This window comes from Eretmochelys imbricata, chromosome 10, assembly GCF_965152235.1.
Source record: "Eretmochelys imbricata isolate rEreImb1 chromosome 10, rEreImb1.hap1, whole genome shotgun sequence".
NCBI classification, from domain to species: domain Eukaryota; kingdom Metazoa; phylum Chordata; order Testudines; family Cheloniidae; genus Eretmochelys; species Eretmochelys imbricata.
In genome coordinates this window covers 10,152,868-10,170,540 of record NC_135581.1, presented here as the reverse complement: position 1 = coordinate 10,170,540, position 17,673 = coordinate 10,152,868, and the positions used below count along the sequence as shown (strand labels likewise).

The following is a 17,673-nucleotide window of genomic DNA, read 5'->3' as shown; positions in this document are numbered from 1 at the left end:
TCAGTACAACTCACAAAACTCTTGGCATTCACCCACCCCTGCCCCCAGTAGCTCTAGTGATTTCTGTTTCCCGCAAAAAAGTTCCCACTGCCTCTTGTATGATACAGTAATTCCCTCTCCAGATGGAGGAATCTCACTAGAAGGGAGTCAGAGAAGCAGAGCTGTGCCTCAGTAGAATTTTTCCTTCATATACATTCTCTAAATCGTAGATGGTATAAAAGCTATTTACAGTCACTGTCCAGGTTTACATTTCTGACAGTCACAATTTTTATGTAGATATTCAGTAAATGCCTTTGGAATGAACGGAAGTTCTTCTTCTGCATTTGTGGCAGAGACCCAATGATGTAGAGCCTCTGCTGGTACTCTGGAGAGCTGCTGTGAACTCTGTTGGGTCTTACTCCTCTGGGTGTGAGGTATAAGCTCTGGGGACTAACTTCAGAACAATAGGTTTCTCTGGTATCAGGAATCCCCGGGAATTCAGCTTGAGCGGGATCTGCAACATTAGCAGAGAAAAGAACATTTGTAGCCCAGCAAATAAAATATACACAGATTATCAAAGAGATATTGTGCCTTTGTTTTCTCTTGTTTGCCCAAAATCCAGTCCAGGTTCACTCAAAACCTGCCCCACCGTTACTATAAGTTTTACAAACTTGGACATACTTTTGGTTTTCTATCAAAGCCCCAGTCCAGGAGAGTTTACTCCTTGCTTGGGGTTTTGTTATGGAAGTTTCATCCATCCCCAATGGGCCCAGACTAATGTACTGGAATGAAGGCATCACTAATGCTGATTAACCACTTTCCTCTCCTTTCTGTCCTGTAATGTTTCCTTGGTTGCTATTTTTTCCCTTAGAATAGGGAAATAGAATAACTCCTATGATATATTTTAGAATACTGTATACTTCACACAGGCATGCAATATACAATCTGCTATGTATTACACTTCTATGCTCTAACATCTGTGTTGCACATTTATTTTTCATTTGTCACCATCTACCACCTGTTTACCCAAATAAAGTATTTAAAACTGTTTTTAATTCACTCTTGCCAGGGAATAATCATCTGGTTTTCACATCTGAGTTTTCAAATTTAATCTGGGTTTCTCACCTGGGTTTCTTTGCAGGGTCTGAAGGTGAAATTCTGCAGCAGACTGGCGATAGCAACTTTCATGGAGAGGAGAGCAAACCTCATTCCAATGCAGTTCCTGGGACCAGCTCCAAAGGGCAGGTATGTGTATGGATCCAGGACCTCTTTGTTCTCTTTACTGAACCTGATTCCAGTCACAAGTGTAAGAAAGAAATTAGGGAAGCAAAGAAAAAGAAGGCCAAGTATCTCTCTCTCTCTCTCTCTCTCTCTCTCTCTCTAAATGAACCTCTGATTGTGTGTTAGAGAAACTTTGCTTTTTTATAACTAGCACATCTTTGGTTATCCCAGCAGCCTAATAGTTACACAGACCCTCAGCTGTTTGGGGTGGGGTGAGGCGGAGGATCTGAGTTCAAAGCCTAGATTATGTTCTTTGCACCCAGGCTAGCAGCATCGTGAGTTCCACTCTTTCAAAATGACCACTATTTCTTTCCCATTGTTTCCTGAGAGAGTGAAGCCAGCAGACATCTTTGTTAAGAGCAGCCTGTTGTTTCAGTCCTATTGGGAACAATGGGAGATAGGTGGCCATTTTGAAAATGACATCTAACTGTGGGCAAGTATGACCTCAGTCCCACTGAGACCAGTGGGAGATGGTATCAGTTTGAAAGAGGGCAGTTCTACGTGGAATTCTCTACAGCCAACCCCTTCTGAAGGAAAAACTTTCAGTGATGAATACTAATGGGAAAAATTACCTTTAATCCTAATGGTTTTCAAATGTAGTTTCTAGAAAAGATTTCAGTGAGTTCTGACTATATGGGAAGTTTTGAAGTGTCAGTATTATTCTGTTGTTGAGATGGGAGAAAGAAATAGTCTGACAATGGGTGCTAAATTTCTCAAAAGGACCAATTTTTTAAATTAATTTTAACTCCTAAATTAATCAACCAATGTACTTGCACAATCTCAGATAGCTCACTCTGTACTCAGAGAGGAAGTGCTGTACTTCTGAGGAGAATATGCTGTATTCTTCATGTTTAACAGAGTTGTTAAATCCCTGCTGTAAGTGCAAAATTCAACTCAGCCTTAACTATGGACTCATGAGTGGTGTGTCTTCACAATGGTGAATCCTCTCCAGCTTTTGTATTGGCAAACAGGTGTTAAGATTAAACACAACAAGAAATTCTTTGTAAGAGACTGATATTTAGGAATGAAGTAATACCGGTAAAAGAGATAATTATATTGCTCATTCCGTATTGATATAGATTCTGTACCTTTCCGGTCTGAACTCCTCTGGTTCTGGCCAGTATTCTGGGATACGATGCAGAACCGAGGGTGGGATCATAACCACAGTGTCTTTTGGAATGGTCAGTCCATTTATCTCTACGTCTTTCTTGCAGACCCTTTCAAGTCGTCCTCCAAGAGGAAACAGCCTAAGGACTTCATTCACTGCCATGTCGAGATACTCCATCTGCATCAGGGCATTGTAGGTAAGAGGAGCCTTCAGGGGAATGGGAAAAAGATTGTCAGGTATGTGGGAGTCTAGATCAGATTTCCATGTGATCAGTGTGGAAACCATCATGTCCTCACCTCTCATCTGTTACAGTGCACATTCTACATTCAATCCTGAACTGAACATTCAGTGTGAACCTAAGAATTCACCTTAATTTTCCTTTCCTAAATAATGTAAGTTACTGAAAATCTCTGACCATTTTTGCAAACAAAGTTTGTACTTAAAATCAGCAATTCTCTGAGCCTCCTGGTATGGCCAATGCATTTTTGAAAAGTGGCATTTCTTGAAACATGTAGAAGTCCAGTGTAAGAGATCACGAACACCATAATATGAGTACCCATGAATAATGGTATGAATTTCCTGAGTTGTTCCAAGAATACTCCATGTCTCCCATCTAGCATCTCCTTTCCATGAGCGTAACTATCTACTCCTGATTGCTCCTTGTTTCCCTTTGCTACTGCTTCATAAACAATTCATTGTTGTTTAGCAAGTTAAAGTAACTAGAGGTAATTTGCCCCTTGCGGAGTGTGTGAATTCTGATGAGAGAGATAAATAGGTAGCAAAAAGGGTAGTATGGGGAAAATATATAGACAAGGAGATATTAGAAAAACAAGATGTCTGCGTGTGTGTGTCTCTGTGTCTGTATATATCGGTATAATATACATATATGACTCAGTAAGGATTTATTTTATTGTCCCATTGGCAGAGTTACTGGTGTGGGTTTGAGATTAGGGATTTAAAAATTGTACTAAAGACTGATTCGCAATCTCTGGTATTGCCAGGCTACTGTTATCCGTGTTCACCATCCCCTCAGCCTCCCTTCCCATCATATATCATCTGGAGATTTTGAGAAATGCACAACAGCTATTATGCGTGTAATAGTTATGGTGCGGAGTTTGCAAGATTGCAGTGGTATATTCTACACATGGTACTTTATGTAACACACCTGAAATGAACATATGCCATTTTGGAAGCAAGTTATTGGCTCTCCTTTTAGTGAAAGCAGAACTTTCTTAAAGTGTGCCCATCAAGAGCTTCCACAGGATAGCAGCGTCAGTATTTATTAAATGGTAGTTTTTTAGCAATGTATTTAACGTCTTTAAAGAACAGTCTCCTTAACTGGACTTAACTAGAGGGAAGAAACTGGCTTTAAAGAGGCTCTGTGCAATCACTGAGCAGCCAACATTCTCTTACCTTGTTTGGTAAAACTGAGTCTAGCTCATCCTGCAGCTTCTGCTGCACATCAGGGTGGGTGGCCAGCTTGTAAGCCAGGTAGCAAAGGGAGTTGCTGGTGGGCTCATATCCAGCAACAATGAAAATAAGCGCTTGTGCCAAAATCTCAGTATCAGTCAGGCCTGTGAGAAGAGAGGAAAACAGGTAGAAAAGTTGAGGCCCAAACATTACAGCACATAGGCTGCACTCTTTGCACATTGTGTATTTTATAAAAGTATAGATGGCCAACGATTTATTATTATTAAGGCTAAAAAATTTTCACGGAGGTCGCGGAATCTGTGACTTCCAGCGACCTCCGTAAATTCAGCCCTGTCGGCCGGGAGCTGCAGGGTCCCCCGACCGCCCGCTGCAGCAGGAAGGACCCGCAGCTCCCCGTGGCTGCAGGTGGCGGGGAGGGGGCCCAGAAGCTCGAGCGGCTGCAGGGGTACCCCGGAGCTCTTAGCCACCATGGGCACTGGGGATCCTTCAAATCTCCTGGCCACTGCAGGTGGCAGGGTTACTCTGGAGCTCTGAACAGGGGGACCCTGGAGCTCAGAGCGCCCCCGCAACTGCCCAATCTTTGCAGGCCGCGTGGGAACCCCGCAGCTGGGCTCCCCATTTGGTCAGGGATATTTTTAGTAAAAGTCAGGGGACCGGTCAATGGCAATAAAGAAAAATTAATGGAAGCCCGTGACCGGTCCCTGACTTTTACTAAAAATATCCCTGACAAAATCTTAGCCTTAATAATAATAATAATAATCACTAATTATTATTATTATTATTATTATTATTATTGTTACTGTTATTATCCCATAGGCATGGCTCATGGGTCTGGTGGGAAAATTAAACAGGGACTAATGATTGCTTTGTAACCTCTGGCATTGTTGATTGGTGTATGCAGAACACACAAAGCAAAACATGGGTTCCTGCCAAGTTTGCTGTGGTTCATTTTCAGCTTATCTAACCCAAGCCATAAATGTCACAGGACACCTGCTATCTCCCAGTGCTGAGAAGAATTAAGGATATTTCTAACCAAGCTAAAAGAAAAGGAGTACTTGTGGCACCTTAGAGACTAACCAATTTATTTGAGCATCAGCTTTCGTGAGCTACAGCTCACTTCATCGGATGCATACTTTGGAAAGTGTAGAAGATCTTTTTATATACACACAAAGCATGAAAAAATACCTTCTCCCACTCCACTCTCCTGCTGGTAATAGCTTATCTAAAGTGATCACTCTCCTTACAATGTGTATGATAATCAAGTTGGGCCATTTCCAGCACAAATCCAGGTTTTCTCACCCCGCCCCAGCCCCCCGCCCCCTCCCCCCCGCCCACACACACACAAACCCACTCTCCTGCTGGTAAAAGCTTACCTAAAGTGACCACTCTCCTTACAATGTGTATGATAATCAAGGTGGGCCATTTCCAGCACAAATCCAGGGTTTAACAAGAACGTCGGGGGGGGGGGGGTAGGAAAAAACAAGGGGAAATAGGTTACCTTGCATAATGACTTAGCCACTCCCAGTCTCTCTTCAAGCCTAAGTTAATTGTATCCAATTTGAAAATGAATTCCAATTCAACAGTTTCTCACTGGAGTCTGGATTTGAAGTTTTTTTGTTGTAATATAGCAACTTTCATGTCTGTAATCGCGTGACCAGAGAGATTGAAGTGTTCTCCGACTGGTTTATGAATGTTATAATTCTTGACATCTGATTTGTGTCCATTTATTCTTTTACATAGAGACTGTCCAGTTTGACCAATGTACATGGCAGAGGGGCATTGCTGGCACATGATGGCATATATCACATTGGTGGATGTGCAGGTGAACGATCCTCTGATTGTGTGGCTGATGTTATTAGGCCCTGTGATGGTGTCCTCTGAATAGATATGTGGGCACAGTTGGCAACGGGCTTTGTTGCAAGGATAGGTTCCTGGGTTAGTGATTCTGTTGTGTGGTATGTGGTTGCTGGTGAGTATTTGCTTCAGGTTGGGGGGCTGTCTGTAGGCAAGGACTGGCCTGTCTCCCAAGATTTGTGAGAGTGTTGGGTCATCCTTCAGGATAGGTTGTAGATTCTTAATAATGCGTTGGAGGGGTTTTAGTTGGGGGCTGAAGGTGATGGCTAGTGGCGTTCTGTTATTTTCTTTGTTAGGCCTGTCCTGTAGTAGGTGACTTCTGGGAACTCTTCTGGCTCTATCAATCTGTTTCTTCACTTCCGCAGGTGGGTATTGTAGTTGTAAGAATGCTTGATAGAGATCTTGTAGATGTTTGTCTCTGTCTGAGGGGTTGGAGCAAATGCGGTTGTATCGCAGAGCTTGGCTGTAGACAATGGATCATTTGTGCTGGAAATGGCCCAACTTGGTTATCATACACATTGTAAGGAGAGTGATCAATTTAGATCAGCTATTACCAGCAGGAGAGTGGGGTGGCGGGAGGTATTTTTTCATGCTTTGTGTGTATAAAAAGATCTTCTACACTTTCCACAGTATGCATCTGATGAAGTGAGCTGTAGCTCACGAAAGCTTATGCTCAAATAAATTGGTTAGTCTCTAAGGTGCCACAAGTACTCCTTTTCTTTTTGCGAATACAGACTAACACGGCTGTTACTCTGAAACCTTCTAACCAAGCTGATATTGAAGCAGTTGTATTTAAAAGAATTGTGAATAGTGATGCAATGCAAACGAACAGCTGGGGAGCAGAGCTGGCTTTTGCCTCTTACCATATTGGCAGGTACCAACTCCATATTTTTCACTGGCCAAGGCTAACAATTATACGGCAGGAGTTGGCCTGGAATGCATGTCTTCTATTCTACTTGTGGAAAGAGTGTTACATAAAAGGGATGAACACTTGTCCCCATCTAACTCTGTGCTGGACAAAAATGTATGTATAGTCCAGGTGAGTCAACGAGTCCTCTACCCAGCTGCAGATGGCAGGATGAACCATTTATTTCCTCTCCAGTAGGACACCTGTTCCTATTCCCCTCACTCCAGCAGCCCCCAAAGGCACTCACAAGTACGACTATTTTTATGGTGTTACCTTTATATGTGTGAGTAACCCCATTGCTTTCATAGCTAGTGTTAGAGTTCTGGGATTCCATCATCAGCTGCAGGAAATCCACTCGGCCCTGGGAAAAGAAGTAACTGCTCAGTGGAGAGCTGGTTTGGTGAGAGATCCCCTAGGGAAGGCTCACAGAGATGGGTCTCAAAACATAAAGGTTGTATTTTAAAGTCCCCAGTAGTAGCCAGAGAGGACCCAGCAGAATGTAAATGCCTTTCTTGTTACAGTGGGTCAAAACATGAAACTCTTACGCTTCTGGGAGGGTTCCATCTGCCCAGTCCCAGAGAGATGTCAGTCAAGACAGCAGACTTGGTCTCTTGCTGTCGCAAGGAATGACGACTGCAGAGCTAAACTACTTTTGTCCACATTGCAAAGCACCCTCATTAATGTAGCTGTGCAATTTTAGGGGAAAGTAATAACTACATCTCAGTAAGTGACTTTTTCAAGTAGCTCCCTTAAAACAGAATTACTCTGGGGGAGGTGAAGTCCAGCAGGGAGATAAATCTGATTCTGTCATTTTTGGAGAGTGAAGACCGCCTCTTTTGGGGACTGTGCTCCTGAATACCACAATATCAGTGACACTGCATTGTGTATTGGTACACAGCTCTACTGCTTGCTCAGTGGAGTCTCTCCCTCTGTCTGCTCCAGCTCTCCAAGTCTACTCCTATGGGTAGTTTTCTGTAAATCGTAATCTTTGCACACCCAAACTGCAATCCAGTTTGCATGGGTTTTACCCTGATATAGCCTGAGATTTCACACACTATTGTGGTCCTTTGCTGGACTCTAACTCAAGCAAGTAAGTGTTTTCCTCTTGGGCTAATTGAATAGAGAATGTTCTCTGGCATCATGACTGGGAGAGTCTGCTAACCCCTTTGGCCTCTTTTTCACGGTCCTCCTTCATTCTGGCGATTGACTTTGTGAAGAATTCTGTGGCATCTTTGGGGAAAAAATTCACATCCATCTTCTTAAGAAGGGGAATGAGGAACGGGCATACAACTAGAAGGGAGACAAAAATAACTGTGATTGAAGCAAGGTCCAGGGAATAGAAGTCCATTTCTCCTAAGATATCTATGGTAAAATATTAATTAGAACAACTGAAATGTTTATTAGAAAGATGAGGCTGCATCTAAATGATGGCTTTGTTTGATCATTTCTCCTGTGTACTGGGGAGCTCACTGAGGGCCTGTCTGCCACCATGTTCCTCGTAGGGCAGATGGGCTCCAAGCTTCTCTTCTCAGGTTTCTGCACAAATGATATAATTTAGCCCTAAATGTAAATGAAAGCAAAAGGAGCATTCCACTATTTCACACCACGTCTGACTGGAGGCGCTGTCACTGAGACTGGGGAGTCCCATTCCGAGTGCAGGACATTCCTCCAGTTTGCACTACCAATGCTACAGCGATATGGACCAGAATGAAAATAAACTAAAAGTTTTGAAATTCTTCCAGTCATTTCAGACTGACCTCAACGTTCTGATATTCACTAACGTCTCATGTCCCAGCAAACATCTCCAAACCTTCCCCACAGCATTGTGATCCTTCCCACAACCTATAGACCAAATTCTGAGCTTACTAGCACTTGCATAACTCCAGATGATTCTCATCCGTGGGATTGTATGGGTATAAGTTAGAGCAGAATTTGTCTAAGGTGACCCTTGAGACTTTTATCCTTGGCAGTAAAGTTGCCTAGTCATTGGCTTATAGGCTCAGGTATAGCTACTTGTATTGTATAACCGATAGACCACTTGTCTGATTCTGATGCTGAAGTCACGGTTCCAAACGAAACACTTGAAATGGAATTTTTAGTGAGCAAGAGACAATTTACGTATCAAAATGAAGAGTGGGTGAAACAAGTCAAACTTCACTAGCTTCTTGATTTCCTTGACAAAAGGATCTTTGGGATTGTTCATGGAGTCAATGTTCACACCGAAGGAAGTGCTAGTAACAACATCCATGCTATAGGCTCCAAAGATGCTGAGAAAAGACAGAAAACAGAACACAGATAGGAGAGTTAAGGTTTGAAATAGGTAATTACAACTTTTCCCTCCCTTCCTATATTGCATCTCCTTAAAGAACAGAAAACTCTCATGAGACTTTTCTTTATGCTGTTGTAAAGAGGGGGCAAGGTACTCAACACAAGTAGAACATCTAAAGGCAAAGGAATAGAGTTTCATGAAGTTTTACCTACAGCTCTCAGAATCTAGAATCTGGTAGCCTTGCTCTGGATATTACACAATGTAATATATTGGCCTATGTGTGTGTCCTCTGGTGGAATCAGACCTATTCAAGGGCCTGTGAATGTCTTGTCAAGTGGCTGTGGCCTGTTAAGAGGCTAGGAGCCCTAGTTCTGCTGACAGCTGATATTAAATCTGTGTGCTCAAGTGGTAGAATAAATGAGCTGTGAAAAATAAATAAAAATCAAATAATAATATATTATTTATTATTTATTTATTATTTGTATTCCGGTAGTGCCCAAACATGCTGGGTCAACGCAGGCAAAAAAACACAGTCTCTGCCCCAAAGAGTTCACCATCTAAGAACTTTCATGGAAGCGCACCTTTACAAAGATGTTTTGCCTGACCTAAAAATCTCGGCTTTGGTCCTCATGTATTAAATAGCAGACCTCAGAGATAATAAAGGTCTGTTAGACCATCCTCTCAAACTCCTTGCCAGTGCAGGGTTGTTCCCTACACTATATTTTCTAGTGTTTTTTCCACTCTAGTTTAAAATGTGCCAAACTTTGGGGCGTCCACCAGTTCCCTTGAGAGAATGTTCCACAGGTTTCACCCCAGGGAGATTTTCTTGAGATTTAACCTCTATTTTCCCTTTTAAAATTCATTTTAGCCCTTCAGATAGTCCTGTTCATCACTTCAGAAGTCTGGTTCATCCAAAGAACAACCTGCATTGCCAGTAATGAATGAACCAAAGAGTTGCTAACAAGATTTGCTGTTCCTGTTCCTGGAAGAGTTACTCACTCCTTAACTTCCACAGGCTCATCCTTTTCTGCTTTCTTCTGAACATTTCTCACCAAAACCTCCCCATATTGCTTCATAATGGGAAACATCTGAAATACACATTACAGGACATGACTTAAACATACCAAATGTTACTTCTTCGTTAAGCCTAGCTTCTGAGAAGCAGAGGGGAGGTTCATTAGTACTTACAGACTTGATCCGTTTCTACTGTCAGGGGCTTTTTGTTTTAATCCTTCCTTTTTCCTTTCTTTCTTTCTTTTTCTTTTTTTACATTAGGAGGCACAAATGAAATAGGCCAGTTTAATCATTTGAATCGGACTGAAGAGACCAGACCATTATAACTATCTCAGCCTGAATGCCACCTGTGCACTGACCCGAGGGTTAGTGTGTGCCTGGTCCTCTGGGTTTTACCTCCTTTAGCTTCCCGCTGGTGAAGGTTGGAGAGAGCACAGTACGAATTCTCTTCCACTTCTCATCCTGAGCCATGGAGACAGCCGACTCCAGCACTCCCACTAGACCTAAATTCTGGGGTGACAAAGGCAAGTTTATAGCTGTCAAGAGGCTATTGGGTTTCTCTATTAAACATAAGAGTGCACAAAGCAATCCTTTTCCCGCCCCATGTACACACACACATACACTTCCCCACACTGTTACACTTAGGCAGATATACCCACAAGAAGACACCAACTCTACACGCACTGGGGGAGACAAATGTACACACACTAACTCAGACTGTGCGCATGCGCTTGGGTGCACACACACACAATCGAATTCAGCTCTCGTTTATACTGGTGTAACTGAGAGCTGACTTTGCCCTAAGAACTTTTTTTTTTATTTAATAAATAAAAATAAACAACCTAAGCAGCTTTTAAAGTGCAGTCAAACAGTTTTCTCTGAGAGCCAGGGGATCCAGTTCCAGGTGAGGTCCCCCTGCTCCCTTGTTCCTTTAGGGAAATGCAATGGCCACTTAAATTAATGCCAGCTGTGCATTCGTTTTGAATGCATCTCCAAAAGAAATCTTGTGTATCTCTACAGAGTTTAACTACAGTATTTGATGTTCTTATGGCTTTATTGCATCTTTCTGATGAATATTAATGATTACAAGCCTACCCGCCGGTTGGTAAAGGTGGTGAAGCACTCTTTCACCAGCACGGTTTTAATTATTGTAGGATCTGCGACAGCCAGCACAGGTTGCCTGCCTTCATAAAACCTATGGGGGAAAAGAAATAAAAATCCATGATTAACTACTATCAGTGAAAGTCAGGAGTTAAACAAAAGCTCCTTCCTCCCTGAATTCAGAGTAGCAGCCATGTTAGTCTGTATTCGCAAAAAGAAAAGGAGTACTTGTGGCACCTTAGAGACTAACCAATTTATTTGAGCATAAGCTTTCGTGAGCTACAGCTCACTTCATCGGATGCATTCAGTGGAAAAACTGGTGTTTCTCTGATAGCTACAAGTCCTAGTCTTTATTAGCTTCTATAGCAAAGTGCACTGACTAGAAATACAGATATACAGAATCATAGAAATTAGAGATGGAAAAGGCCTTCAGGTCATCATATATTCCTGCCTTTTCCAGCCACTGCAGGAATGTTTCCTCTGAGAGACTATGCCTGTCTGAAAAATCTCTCTCACACACACATAAATATCCCCAAAAGACAGCCTACCTGTACCTTTTCTGAAAGAGACCCAGCATCACATTTTAGTCACTTCAGAAAAAGTAAGTTAAATGGAGTTTTAGGTGCAGTGCTACACCCATTCCCAGTTCCCCCTGTTATGCTTACAGTACTACAGTTGTGTTTTAAATAAGTTTTCTGTTTCTTGTAGTTGCATTAAAGACCCACACAAAGAATAGGAGGAACTGACTATCCAGGGGAAATGGTGAAAATGGCTATATACAAAGTGCTGTCAAACGCACATAGTTAACAAACTGAAGCTACAGAGAGAAATACTGTTTTTTCTTGACTTTCTTTCATTTATAGTCATCTGGGTGCTACTGGTATCACTAGTAAGTAAAAGATTTCAGGCCAAGGTGTCATTTTTAAATGGGTGATGCTCATTTAATTTCATCCCTTTCCTCCTAGTTGTACTTCTGTCTGCCGCCCTAAACTCCTCTCCCTCTTTGGTGCTTATGCCCTTCAAATGCATGTAGACAGCTCTCCACAGTTCCTCATTTTCCCAAGTAAAACATTTCTTCCTTTCAATTTTTCTCAAATCAATCCCTCCCCTCTCACTGGACCTAGAATAGGATTTTTCCTGTAAAAGATTTGTCCTGGAAAATCTTTTCCAAAACCAAACGATCAATAGTACCAATTTTTCTGTGATTCAAGCCCCTCACGTGGTGTCATGCATAACTTTAATTGTAACAAAAGGTTTATCATAAGCAAATAATGTTCAGCAGGATGTCACAGTAACATCACACAATGTGGAAAGAGAAACGGAGTACTTGTGGCACCTTAGAGACTAACCAATTTATTTGAGCATGAGCTTTCGTGAGCTTTTTTTTTTTTTACAAACGTTCAAGAAAGGGTCCAATCCTGTAGAAGGCCAAACACCTTCTAAAATCAATGAGAGGTACTGAACACAGAGTTACTGAATCCTAAAGGCAGTAGGTACCTTCACTTTCACTTTTTGCACTGTATGTTTCCGGACTCTTATACTCTTGTTATGATGTTAGCAGTAAATTTGTTCCATCCTTTTGATTCACGTACTTAAAACTTTTCAGCAGGTTGCACTGAAATACACCTGTAGATTGGCTTGAATTCTTGTTTTAAATCATGGTTTTAAGACCAGATTTTTCAAGATTTATTATCCTATAACGGACGTAAGGTAAATGTGGGTAAAATATGGGTAAATATGGGTAAAATATGGGTTTTTGAATGGATGGGAAAATGTTATAAGGGCCAGTTGGATAGATTGCAGAAGATACCAGATCATGTAGCCCAAGTAATAACCGCAGTGGCAAATGTAGGGAATATCCAGTGCAGAATAAGAGCAGCGGTAACGCAAACGTATCACGCTTCAGCAGGTCAGGGTTAGAGACAGAAACAGAGTTGGTAGAAATGAGATCTGTGTACAATAACAGCATATCTGTGTCGTATCTGGAATACATATACCTGCCTTTACAATTTGCAGTCCAGGAGAACTGGACTTCTAAGTTACAAATTTCCTTTTATGTCAATAGTAGTTTTGCCATTAACTTCAGTGGGAGCAGAAGCTGGCAGTCTGCATCTGATATGGAACAGCTTTCATGTGAGAGTTCAGATTAACATGTACATAGCATGTCTGTGGCATGGATCCTGCAGTCAGATCCATGTGGATGGATGCTTGCATCTGGGCGCTGCTCCATTAACCTTTTTGGGATTCCACATGGAGAACAGGGTCCAGTTACAGGATTCAGGCCTTTGAGATCTCCTCTTCCAGTGGATTTTTTTCACCCTCCAATTTGGATTCTGACTATAGGATAATGTGAGGAGAATACCAAACAGTATTGGTTGGTCAACATACTCACCCCCAGATTTTCCCGTATGTCTCATAGCATGTACTGTCAAACTCCAAGAAACCCTGCAGAGAGAGAATGTTAAAATGGAATTAGAAAAGAAGCAGGGTTTCCAGGGGAGGGGCTGGGAATGGGGCTGTCGTGGGACTAAACATCTAGAGGAAGCAGCCAGGCCAAGCACTCCTGTGCGCAGCTCCTGAGACTTGTGTGACCCCTAATGTCTTTGTGAGGGATAGAATCCTTCAAGAACATAGTTGGATCTATTTATTCTAGGGGCGTATCATGCTTGAGTTTAAGGAGTCTGTAAGTAAACTGTTTGCAAGGAATTCAATTAATAGTGACAGCAATCCAGCCACCTACATGTGTTCACCTGTTTTAGGCAATCACCCTGGGGCTCACCTTACCCTTCACACTATAATCTGCATTACAGAAATGTTATCCTGCATTGGGTCCTACACACCCTGTGCATTAGTGCAGAGCTTAGCACACAGGAGAACTCATCAATGCAGTGTACAAATCTAGCTATTGTATGATGAAGGACATATATTTCTGGAGCCAGGAGAAGCCTTCAAACACTCACTTTACGATACTCCAAGACAGTTCCAAAGAAAGGCAATGGCTTTGGCCCAGGGATACCCAATTTCTTGAAAAAACCAAATGGCCAGATCCCATATCTGTAAAAATAACAGAAGAATCTGAAGGCTTCAGAACAATAATTGCAGTGATGTTGGGTCTGAAAGATCTCAAAGCCTATCCAGGGGAAGTGAAGCTCTTGCATTAGCTCAGGACTGAAGAAACCACTTTGGAAGCTAGAAAGTGTGGTCCAAAAATTTGTGCTTTGTAAAGCTATTTAATAAGCATGCCTGTATCTACAGGGTATACTTGCTCACCACTGTACTACAGCGATCTCTGGGGTTTAGCATTGCCTAGTGGGCTTAGCATGGGGCCTGTAAGAAAGGAAATGTGGGACTTTTTTTCAGGGTATGTCACTGGCTTGCTGTGACCCTAGCACAAGTCACTGGCTCCATTTCCCAATCTTTAAAATTGGGATGATGACCCTTGCCTCCCTCCCAGGGCTGTTGGGCTCAATTCACCATTTGTAAAATGCTGTGAGATCCTCAGACTGATGGTGCTACAGAAGTGACAGGTATTAGTAGGACAGGACAGAAATGTAGCCAGGAGAATAACACACTTGTTGTAACCATTCCATTTTCAAACAATGAAAACAAACAGAAGGGCCTTCATCTTAGTTTGCTTGAGATCCAGGCTATCCCAAACCCCGTGTAAGGGATGGAAAATAGCATATTGAACTGGCTTACATGACTTTATTGCACAGGAAATAAAGCAATGTCCTGAACAGCACCACTGCCCTAGACAGACTCAAAAGAGCTCAATTGTGAATCATAAGCCTGATGTGAATAGTCAGTGGATGTTTATTTCAACTCAAATAGTGGGGGCATGTATTTTTGGAGCAGTTCTATCCCTGTTGCCACAATGAAATTCCAAGTAGCTACCGAATGCAGCATGACAACCAAGAAGTCTTGCGTGGCCACAGAGTTGCTGCAATATGAAAATGTGGGCCTGCGAAGGTGAACAGCTTCTCCCAAACTGAAGATCAGAGTGTACCCCCGGAAGGGTCCTTGAATGGCTCCTCAATGCAAGTAACACAAACAAGTTCAGGAACAGGGCTGATAGTTTCAGAAGGCAGATGTTATTGAATAGTTGCCCATGCAGAGCAAATAAATGGACCGTGCTATTGATCACATTGATCATTAGGCTCTATACCTAAAAACGTGCAGTCTTTGTCTGACTCTGTTCTAGTCTGTATCTGTGCTGCTTTTCCTGCATCACTGGAAGTAGTTGCGAGGAACACTCTTAATATAAAGATTCCCTCAGCAACTCCTTACCAACTTCAAGCTTGCAGTAAGTCACCTGCGAGCCATTAATAGCAGAACAGCATTGGCAGGTGAGAAAACCAGGGTCCACTTCCACTCCCGCCCCCAGTTGTGGTGCTAGCTCCCAGCCCCGTGCCTGACCCCGGGGCCAAGGCTGAGGGTGGGAGCAGGAGTGGAGCTGTTGACAGCCCCGGGCGTGACCCTGACTGCCAGCCCCCACTGCGGCCCAGCTGCAGCTCTGCTCCCACACCCAGCCTCAGCCCCTGGCCCCGTCTCTGGCCCTCGCCCCAGACACGGACCCAGACCCACCCCCAGCTGCAGCCCCCAACCTTGGACCTCTTACTCCTGGCCACATCCCTTCCCCCCACTTCCCCGGAGCTGCAGCACTGCTCCTGGCTCTGGGGAGGGCGCAGACATTGCATAACTCTCAAAAGTTTTGGCGCCACTGCATTAGAGGTTTTTAAGAGCAGATTAGACAAACACCTGTCAGGAATGGTCTAGTTATTACTTAGTCCTGTCTTGAGTGCAGGGGACTGAACTAGATGACCTCTTGAGGTCCCTTCCAGCCCTACGCTTATATGATTCTGTGAAAAGACCAGTAACATTTAAATTAACAGTGGCTCTCCTTCAAGAATTTGAAAAGAGCACAAGTAGAAAAGCAAAGTGTAGAATTATACTTACAGTATCAGGAGGAACAGCAGTGCAATCAGGAGAGCCCAGGTCTCAATGGAAAAGCTAGGGAGAAGGTTCATTTTAGCTCTGTACCTCTCAGTTTCTTGTTCTCTGTCTAACTTCTCAGTTGTTGTTTTTTTCCCTCTCTCTGCTCTGATCAGTCTTGGGACTAGGGAAAGAACAGTGTCGCAACTTTTTATCTGTTTGTCTCTAATCACGTGGCTCAGAGACCAAATGAAACTTGAGCTGGTCCTTTATGTAATCAAAAGGGTGGAGTGAATGCCAAAGATAGTGAAAATGCCAATCTAGACAGGTAATGTTACCTTTAATAGCTCATGACAAAAGTTATAATGTAATTTCTAGGAATACAAAGATCCTCAGCACAAGTTCTTTAATATACACACAGTCAGCTATTCCAGTTTTCTCTTGATAAAGTTCCTCCTGTGTAATATTTAGTTTTAATGAGGAACCACCCAATGGGCTCCTAAACAGAAATAAATAATGTCAAAGTGACAATAAAAAGACAACATACCTACATAGAGAGTGTGATGGGTTCTCCCCGGGGCTGTCAGCTGGAACTGGGGTACCACTGAGCCCTCTGACCCACCGGTCTGGGCTCCCTTTCACACTGTACTGCTGTGACAAGATGCAAAGCCCTCCAGCCTGCACTTTCACGAGCATTCACAGAGGTAGGGACACACCCAGCTGCAGTTACACACAGGCTCTCTAACCACCAGCTTCCCAGCCTAGGACCCCAGAGCAGTACCGTCCTGCCCTGGTCAAATCTGGCCAGTATGTGGGTTTAATACCCGGTCCGCCTCTCCCTCAATGTGAAGAGAACAATGCACACTTGTGGTAACCAAGCAGAGATCTTCCCCAAGCACTCCAGTCAAAGCTCACTGGTTTAGATTAAATCAAAAACAAGTTTATTAACTACAAAAGATAGATTTTAAGTGATTATAAGTGATAGCAAACAGATCAAAGCAGATTACCTAGCAAATAAACAAAAAATGCAAACTAAGCTTAATATACTAATAGATTGGATATGAATTACCAGATTCTCACCCTGAGAAATGATACAAGCAGGCTGCAGATTCTTAAGGGGCAAGCTGCACTTGCTTTACAGCTTGGAATTTACAACCTTAGGCGAGGTTTTTGTTATCACATTTGTTTGAATCACTTAACTAAGTGGCTTACAAGATAGAAAGAAAAGAGATTTAATAATTTTATTAAGATGATATTAAAATAAAAAAATGGTACAGAGTTTAAGCATAGAAGTTTCTGGTTATCAGGGAATAAGGTACAGATTATCAAGGGGTGCAAAATTCGGTTTAGGATCAGATGGCATAAGGAATACATAATCTGCAATATCCCCGATCGGGGGTAAAAGGTGAGCATGTCAAAGTACAGACATTGACATATGAGGGTATGTTCTTCATATAATGGCTACGTTCAGGTGTGGAGTATAATGAGTGGAAACGATGATGAGGATGGATTTACCCTTATTTGGTGAGATGCCTACCTCTTATCTTGAGGATCTCTTCCTATCAGTTTGACCTTACTAAGTGGTTGATCTTGCAACCCACACAATAAGTAGGGCTCATATCACAGAGTGCCTAGCACATAGCAGTGCCTACAGTGTCAATAACAATGTCTAAATAGTGCAACTTTCATTGCAGTCATCTTGTTCATTGTCGTATGGCTCTTCCTTGGTCTCTCCCACATTCAGAATTTTGCCCTGCTTTATTGATTAAATGGCAACATTGTGTGGTTAGTGATCAG

General features: G+C 42.6%; 1 protein-coding gene across 1 annotated transcript; it reads right to left on the bottom strand.

Annotated features, from left to right (window-relative positions):
• Positions 1 to 394: 394 nt before the first annotated feature.
• LOC144270920 (cytochrome P450 3A9-like) lies at positions 395 to 15,971 on the bottom strand. The gene is made up of 13 exons (XM_077827876.1): positions 15,901 to 15,971; positions 13,905 to 13,998; positions 13,337 to 13,389; positions 10,939 to 11,038; positions 10,240 to 10,353; positions 9,829 to 9,917; positions 8,679 to 8,827; positions 7,723 to 7,850; positions 6,834 to 6,921; positions 3,782 to 3,942; positions 2,349 to 2,575; positions 1,105 to 1,267; positions 395 to 493 (listed from the first exon to the last, which is right to left on the bottom strand). The coding sequence occupies exons 1-13, from the start codon at positions 15,969 to 15,971 to the stop codon at positions 395 to 397; spliced, it is 1,536 nt and encodes a 511-aa protein (XP_077684002.1).
• Positions 15,972 to 17,673: the final 1,702 nt, after the last annotated feature.

Bases quoted from the DNA above. Each gene is read 5' to 3' on its own strand.
- LOC144270920 (XM_077827876.1), bottom strand. From the start codon at position 15,971: ATGAACCTTCTCCCTAGCTTTTCCATTGAGACCTGGGCTCTCCTGATT. The intron at 3,943-6,833 runs GTAACACCATAA...CTCTTCTCACAG, and splicing joins GGTTACTCACACATATAAAG to GCCTGACTGATACTGAGATT. The intron at 1,268-2,348 runs GTACAGAATCTA...GACTGGAATCAG, and splicing joins GAGGAGTTCAGACCGGAAAG to GTTCAGTAAAGAGAACAAAG.